This window comes from Henckelia pumila, chromosome 1, assembly GCF_033568475.1.
Source record: "Henckelia pumila isolate YLH828 chromosome 1, ASM3356847v2, whole genome shotgun sequence".
In the NCBI taxonomy this organism is placed as follows: Eukaryota; Viridiplantae; Streptophyta; class Magnoliopsida; order Lamiales; family Gesneriaceae; genus Henckelia; species Henckelia pumila.
Genome location: NC_133120.1, coordinates 181,523,491 through 181,532,049, shown reverse-complemented (window position 1 = coordinate 181,532,049; position 8,559 = coordinate 181,523,491). Strand labels below are relative to the sequence as shown.

General features: G+C 35.4%; 1 protein-coding gene across 2 annotated transcripts; it reads left to right on the top strand.

Moving 5' to 3' along the window:
- Positions 1 to 4,812: 4,812 nt before the first annotated feature.
- Positions 4,813 to 6,066, top strand: LOC140863937 (uncharacterized). Of its 2 annotated transcripts, XM_073275875.1 has the most exons (5): positions 4,813 to 4,926; positions 5,028 to 5,135; positions 5,206 to 5,269; positions 5,362 to 5,460; positions 5,933 to 6,066. In XM_073275875.1, exons 2-5 carry the CDS (start codon positions 5,131 to 5,133, stop codon positions 6,029 to 6,031), a joined length of 267 nt encoding a protein of 88 aa, XP_073131976.1. In that variant the 5' UTR covers positions 4,813 to 4,926; positions 5,028 to 5,130; the 3' UTR covers positions 6,032 to 6,066. The 2 variants fall into 2 exon arrangements, with proteins under 2 accessions (XP_073131976.1, XP_073127380.1); XM_073271279.1 differs by having other exon boundaries at positions 5,028 to 5,269.
- Positions 6,067 to 8,559: the final 2,493 nt, after the last annotated feature.

Below are 8,559 nucleotides of genomic sequence, written 5' to 3'. Positions count from 1 at the left end.
GATTTTCAATGGTGAATATTCAATGAGAATTAATTATTTTTAGAGAATCGATGATCGAGTGAATAATTTTAAGGGTGTAGTCGACCGATACCAAGTCTTGTTAGTTTATTGATTTTTTTTATTTTAATTCTTGCATCGTAGTTGATAAAATTCCCAAATCCTTTTTTAATTATTTTCAGTAATTTTAAAAACACAAATAAATTTCACTTTCCTCGTGAGAACGATTCCTACTCTCGCTACTACATGTTTATTTAGTTAATCTGAGTTGGGTTAATTTGGGCGCGACACGACTAAGCGTTACCAAATTTTGGCGTCGTTGCCGGAGAAGGCGTTTAAGTTATTTGTGTTTTTGTTTTTATTTTGTTCTTCGTTTTCTGATCTGTTCTTTTCAAGAATTCTCTTGGTGTGATACTTTGAGATGTCAAATTGACAAGTATTAGCATGTTTTATCCAGCAACACAGAGAGCCATTCTACGCAGCATGGAAGAGATTCAAATAATTGGAAACCATCTTCCGATATCATGAGTTTTCTAACTATTCTCTCCTTAAAATTTTTCTTGATGGTTTGGATGCAGTGACAAGAAGATGGGTAATTGATGGAGCTTTCACAACCGGTATATCAATGTTTTGCCGAGATGGTGATACTATGAGACTCCTTTTGGATGATATGGCCGAGTTTGACTATTACCGGTATTCGCACTCTCAATACCCAGATTTTACAGACCAACCATTCGAGCTTCAAAAGGAGAAGGGAAGTTGTTCGCAGTTGATCTTACATCCGGTGGAGGATATCATGAGCAAGCTTGTGGCATCGACTGAGGAAGTTATAGAAGATCTAAAAAATTCTAGATGTCACCTTGTGGAGCACATGGAGAATATCAAGAGATCAATTGCCCAGGAACACCAAGAACAAGACGTTAAGCAAGATACTCAAGCAGTGACCAACCCGATTTGGTTCGATGATGATGACTCAGAGAACCAGGATTGGGAGTGCGAATCAAATCATGCTGAAGATTTAGGGGAATTTGAGTCTTCTCTTCATATTGAACCGCAGTCGGAAGATGTTATGGAAGAAATAGCGTATGATGGAAATATGTTACCACTCAAGTTTGAGGATGACGGAGTTCAAGAGTCTATCGATATGAGCTCATCGATAGTATTATCATACACACATCCCCAAGATCCTTCCTTTCCATCAATACCAGTTTCAAAAGATGTTGGCATCCGAGAGCCAACAGAGATGTTCTTTTCCCACGTTTATCAGCTACTTTGGAGTGTTGTTGAGGTGACGAGCTTGAACTATATACATCTAGCCAAGCTTGAGGGCACATGGAACAACGACCCATTTGTGGTGTCATATGACACTTATTTTGGGCGTCAGCCGCTCTTTGAGCAGTGCTTCTGAGGGTCAAGCTGAAGACTGAAAATCAAGCGCTTCTTGGGAGGCAACCCAAGGGGAGTATTTTCTTCCATATATTTTATTTGTTTTTCTTTAGTTTTTGTTTTTATTTTGCATTTTTACTTACATTGGGGACAATGTAAGATTCTAAGTATGGGGGAGAGGACTTAGCCAGTCATTGAGAGAATGTAACCGTTTTTTGAAAGAAAAAAAAAATTTAAGAGCTCATAGTTTGTGATGAATTTGACTGCTGCAATTCACTATCTCATGATGATATCTAATTGATGATGATATGCCTGATTTTGAAAATAGATGATTTGCTAACCCTGGAACGCTTTGATCTCCAATGCAAATTAGAATTTGATATGGTTCTTGAATATTTTAAGCACACATGTTTAACCGGTGAAGTATAGTGATGTTTTAGATATTGTGGATGTCTGTTGGACCATTGCACGACAATAGGTATTTGTGAAACTTGATAGTTCTTGAATCTTGATGATTTTTTTGATATGGCATATACTTTCTTGGGCGCACCCAAAATATTTTGTTTTATGAAAAAGAAAAACAATTTTTCAAACCCAATTAACTCCATCCGGGTTGCAAGCAAGATGTTTGAAATCCTATTAATCTTGTTTGTGACTAAGTATGCGGATCACATGGGGTTAACTTTTTTAATAAAAAAAAAAAACTTAATTCCATCCGAACTGTAAGCAAGGAATTGAAATCTTAATGCTCTTGCTTATGGTTAAGTCTGCGGGTAAAATGAGATTAAAATTTTTGAAAACGTTTTGAAGTAATAATTCCATCCGGGCTTGGAATGTGAATGAAATTCTATTCACTATTTCATAGCTAAGTTTGTGTATTCCATGGGATTGTAGTTCCATCCGGGCTATAGACGAGGGGATTGAAATTAGAATCCTATCTAGTTATAGCTAAGTATGCGGGTAATTATTGAGACTTTAAAATTGTCGGGTGCAAAATCCGACGGTGCGTAATTTATCTCAAGAGAGTTGTGTTGTGTTGAAGGATTGTTGAGAGGAGGGTTCTTGATTGTGAGACTTACACTGAATTGTTATAGGTCGGCGAACAGTCTTGAGACTTTGTCTTTTGAAGCTTCATGTAACTGGGGTAACGTTGCACACACACACTTTCGGGGCTATATCTCGAGTTGAAATGTCTGGATATTGAACTTGTTCCATTATTAGCATTTTAGCGCCTTTCTTGATCATGCATTGAATTTATTCCCGAGGCACAAATGTGAAGATCGTGGTTATTTTTGTTATGGATTATGAGTTCGAGCTTATTTTTGGTTTTGTGTTGTTCGAGGGCGAGCAAGGTTTAAGTAGGGGGGGAGTTTGATGTGATGGTATTTTCCTATGTTTTATTCAGTTAATTTGTGATGATTAGGTGTATTTTTATTGGCTAAATTCATGTTATAGTTCCTAATCATTGTATGTGATTTGATATAGGAGAAGAGAAGAAATGGAGCTAAAGATGGAAGGAAATAGCCAGATAAGAGAAGAATTACAAAGCAGCAATGATCAAAAAATCCTATTTAATTTTAGAGAATTCCAAATCTGATCTCCATTGTTCTGAATGAAGTTCAAGATGTTTTAAAGCAGCTGTCCAAAGTTCAGCTTAATCCGACGGCTAGATCTCCGGATATGAATTTTTCAAAATCGCTGCTCGCTGGAAAAAAGTCGTGCTGGATCCTGCGAACTCGTGCGCCCTAGCGCGCCTACAAGAAAGTGCAAGGCAGTAAGTTGGATTTTTTTGCGCGCTCAATCCGCCCAACTCGTCAGATCGAGCGCGCGAGACGTGAATTTCGGGAATTAGAATTTAATTAGGAAACTTTCTTGGAAAGGACTCTAGTCTTTAAATACATCATATAACTCGAAAATTAATATCTTTTGATCAATAATCAGATTGGGAGGCTTAGAACGTGGAAGAACTCTCCTGGTAGCTATGTTTTATCTCTCTTTTCTTTGATTTTATTCTTCTAGGTTTTAGAACTTGGTTGAGGAAGACGAACCCTTGATTTTATTTATTCGTGAGATTATATTTTCCATTGTTTGATTTATTTGAGTATCAAGAGTTGTTCTGATTTATTACATGCTTGTGTGTTTGATTATTAGATTGATCACCTGATAATTCTTTCGTACAATCTACCGCTAAATTAGAATTCAAATCCGTAATTTTTTGAATCATCTAATTTGTGAAGCAACTGCGTTTAATATTTTCTGCTGTTGAATTTGTTAAATCATAAGAACAACAATTGAGTAGGCTAAATACATCCGATGGTGCATGTGTTGTCTAGATTCATCAGTTTCACTCATTTGAAAATGCTGCCTTAGATTTAAATCTAGATCGCTGGTATTTGGGTTGATTTATTGATAAGGGTTAATCTAGAACGCTGGTGTCTAATTAACTAATTAAGATTAAGGTGGAACAAGAATTAGATTTTCAATGGTGAATATTCAATGAGAATTAATTATTTTTAGAGAATCGATGATAGAGTGAATAATTTCAAGGGTGTAGTCGACCGATACCAAGTCTCGTTAGTTTATTGATTTTTCTTATTTTAATTATTGTATCGTAGTTGATAAAATTCTCAAATCCCCTTTTATTTATTTTCAGTAATTTTAAGAACACAAATAAATTTCACTTTCCTCGTGGGAACGATCCCTACTCTCGCTACTATATGTTTATTTAGTTAATCTGAGTTGGGTTAATTTGGGCGCGACACGACTAAGCGCTACCAAAATGGTTTGGCCAGCAGAGAGAAAAGCCCACTCCATTACAAAAAGTCATGAAGGATACCCTTGGAGCCATTGTTGGTTGGCCAAAAGTGTTGGTAATTTTTCCAAGGACAAAGGTATTTTAAAAGCTTTACTGTATTATATGTTTGCAATTGTCAAATATGTTTCTTGGATGATATTTTACTTTATTCTAAATTGTACGAATATTCTAAATTGTAGAAAGAGAAACCTCAACCATTTGCACTTATGGATGTTGGTGGGCAGCGTGAAAAGTTCAAGGAAATTGAAAAAACGTTACCCATGGCTTGCAAGTATATCTACTCATATGTTTTTAGATTGATGGCCGAAGAGGACAACATTCACATAAAGTTTGAGGAATCTATGTTTGGACGTTCTCAAGGCCTACAGTTGATTAGAGAAGATATCATTCCATTTATGGAGATGAGGGAGATAGGTGCGAGACATATTATGGTTTGCATGGGGTATGCTATGTTGCACTTAATTTTTTGTTTTCATATTTAATATTTTGTTTGGTTTGTGTCCATTCTATGATAGATTTTTCACCCATGCATGTAATATTGTGTGCAGCCACCTATACAAATATTTGAAGGAAGAAGACCGAGCTGATTGCATTTCATTTGTGGATCCTGGCCACTTACCTACATGCCCACTTGACAGCGATGATAACACTCACTTGTCACAACATATCGCTAACCAGTTGGAAGCGGTGTGTAGAGATAGTGTATTCCTCATCCCATACAACACTGGGTATGCTTTTAGTTCTTTATAAATATATAATGGATACTAGTCAATTATTTTATGTTGTTTCTGAACACGTAAGTTATTCTTTCAACATCACATTTTTTTAGGTTCCATTGGATCTTGACCATCGTCAATTTAACTGAAAATATGATATATTTTTTGGACTCTACTACTGACAGATGCCGAGACGATGCATGAAAAAAGATAGTAATGAAGTAGGTAGTATATTATGTATGCTGTCACTTATACATATGAAAAAAATAACTTGTTACTTTTTAAATGTAGTGGGGTCAAGCTGTACAATGCGACGAGGGGTATTCCTAAATGGCCAGGTTTTAAACAACTGACGGTATGTGTTTTGCTTACATATGAATGACATGAATTTATAGTTCATATTATTTGGATTATGATTGCTGCAATTGAGTTTCAATTTCATTATAGGGAAATATGAAACAAGGTGGTGGTGTTGAATGTGGATATTATGTGATGAGGTGTATGAAAGAAATAGTTGAATGTGAAGTTCTGCGGGTGGAAACGATGGTGAGTTTCAAATTTTATTTTATGCTCTGGTTCCTTTCAAAATATGCTTGCCAATTAAACATAACGTTAGAAACTATAAGCTTTTTTTAAGATTTTTATAGTCCTTTCTGTTTTGCAACTAGCTGCCTTGTTTTTCGTTTCTTTGTTTATTGAAAGATAGGATGAGATTGTCTCTTTTTTGAAATTGTATGGATTGTATTTGGCTTGGCTTGATAAATTGGGCATCATATGTTAACACAAGTCTGCTAAATTCGGGTATCCCCAAAATTTGAATTGCTGAGAACTGATCTTGGCAGCAAAGATGATCTTGAACAACAATTTTTGTGGCAAGTTTTAAAACCCATAACCAGCTGATCATACATGTCAGCATGCATACCAAATAGGTTGTTTCTTATTCTTTGTTTTGGATTTTAGTTTGCAATTGCTGCCTTGTTGGTTTACCGTGACATTCCTATCTTTTTTTGAATTTCAGTTTGCAGGATGCGTCAAGAATCAGTGTTACAGTCAAGAACAATTTGACGGAGTTAGAAGTGAATGGAGTGAATTTGTCTACTCGCATGTAGGTGCTTAAATATGTCATTCACGTTGGGATAGTAATTTGTTTTGAGGAAATACGTGTGGACGTGTACACGTTTAGCTTTGAGAAAGTACGTGTGGATATATGCATATAATTTCGCATTATTTTAGTGGATAGACTTGTTGAATTATGTATGCTTGTCGTTTTGGGATGAATTTATTATTAGTGTATTTTTAAGTTTCAAATATATATTTATGGCATTATTGTACCTAAATTTTAATTTACAAGCAATGTGCTCTTTTAATTCGGCAATTTTAGTATCAACGTAGTAAATTGAAGAATTTACTTCATCGTTGATTTAAATGCTGCAGTCATATGTATTTTATTGCTTCGGCAATTTTAGTAATCGACAAATATGAAGTAAATCATTATCTTCTACTTCGTATACTTCGTATAGTAATCAAAATACCGAAATAAAACAAATTCTATTACTTCGAAAATTTCATTAATAGATGAAGTAGAAGAATGTATTTTACTACGGTAATATAATAAATTAACGAAGTAAAAGATATTATATCACTTCGTCTTTTAATGAAATTGATGAAGTAAAAGCTATTCTATGGCTTCAGTATTTTCATTAATAAACGAAGTAGAAGATTTCATTTTACTTCGGTGATAAAAGAAATTAACGAAGTAAAACAAAGTATTTCACTTCGTATACCAACCGAAGTATAATCATAGTTGTTACTGCATTAAATTCATTAATTACCGAAGTATAAGCATATGTTTGACTTCGTAACTTATAAAATGAGCGAAGTAAAATATATGTACTTCGGCAACGGTCCAATTCTGCCCCCAAAAAATGACCAAAGACTTCGAAAATTTAAGGTATAAGACTTCGGCGATTCAGCGAAGTAAAAAAATACCATATAATTACTTCACATGACACTACTTCGGTAATTAAGTTCCTACGACTTCGGTTATATTAACCGAAGTCTTACGCGATTTTTTTACTAGTGCTAGTTGTTTCGAGATAATCCCAGTCTTCGCAACCGAGGAGTAGGTCTTACTATTAGCAGATTTGTGGCCCGACTCTCCACTCGGTATTTATTCACTCCTAGATGGTGTTCCCGAAGTGGGAGAGTTATGCAGTGTAGGTCCACCCCTAGGTTTTTTTACCCTAAACCATCCACCATACTCCAATTTCCCCTTGTCTGTTGGTACTAATTCGTAGTCTCTGAATGAGTGTCTGATGCACCCACACCTGTAACAGAAATCTGGAAGCCTCTCATATGCCAGTATAACCACAATGTTCTCTTCTGCCTTGCTAATATAGACACATTTAGACTTCTTTAGCGGCTTTGTGACGTCAATCCAGATTCTAATACAAGCAAAGCACCCCATGGCAAATCCATTCTTCCGTGAGTCGATCTCCTCCACATCCCTTATCAGATTACCCACTTTCTGTAGAACCTCCTTTTGCACGCATATCAAGGGCAGGTTGTAGCATTGAAGTACCCATAGATATATTTTTATCAAACTTCATATCTCTAGGGTTTTGTAACCCCCGGGGCTCCATGAATATGACCAGATCATGAAAGAAATTCCATGGCCCTCCAAGTAATGCCCCTCTGAGATCCGAAGGGAGGGTGAAGTCAAGAATGAAGAGATTTATCTCCCAAAGAATTTATTTCCACAGCTTTTTCCGCCTGCAATATCCTGGGCATCTGTTGTTTGAAGGCCTCACCGTTCATCAGAAATTTCGCCATTAAGCAGTTTACCAATCTTTGTTCTCCAATTAAAGATCACCATCGTCTAGGGTGAGGGTTTCCCCTTGATTGTGCTTATTTGACATTTTCAATTCTTTCACAAGTTTTATAACTTCATCCGGATCCATGGTAGTATAGAATAAGAGTCAACGCTCCACTCAGCGATCAGAACACTGAGTGAGGAAGGAACCTTATAGGAGGTAGGGAGACACCTACAGCGGGGTAGGAAAAAACAAGAAAGATACGTTTTGATCATTATGACACCGTCCTAACAAGAATATTAATATTATATGTTTAATTTAATTTTCTAGATAAGATGTTATTTCTAAAACATAAATGATATTAATTAATTATCATTCGAATCAAAAGTTTGTACAAAGATCCTAATAAAAACGAGAAATAGCATCTTTGAAACCCACATTATGCTTGGCCATCACTACATGTCGAGCCAACATGTGTTAAGCCATTCAATGAACTAAAAAAATTGAACCCTTTGTTGTCCAGTTAAGATGTTCTTTTCTTCCACTCAAAAAATATGTTCTTTCGTACCAATCTAGAATACATACTTGGTGATATCACGTTAAGTTACGTTGGTATATTTTTCAAAACAATATATATGAAGATAATTGTTGGCCCTATATTTGTAGGACCAAAAACAATAAGGTAGTGTTTGAGAGAGATTTTAGGAATCAATTCTCAGCTTTTCTTTAATAAAATTTCATAAATTTCAAAATTTTGTTAAGAAAAGTTGAGAAGTACTTTTCAGAAGATTTTTCCAAACAAGATTATAAAATATAATTTGTGTTAAGAGTA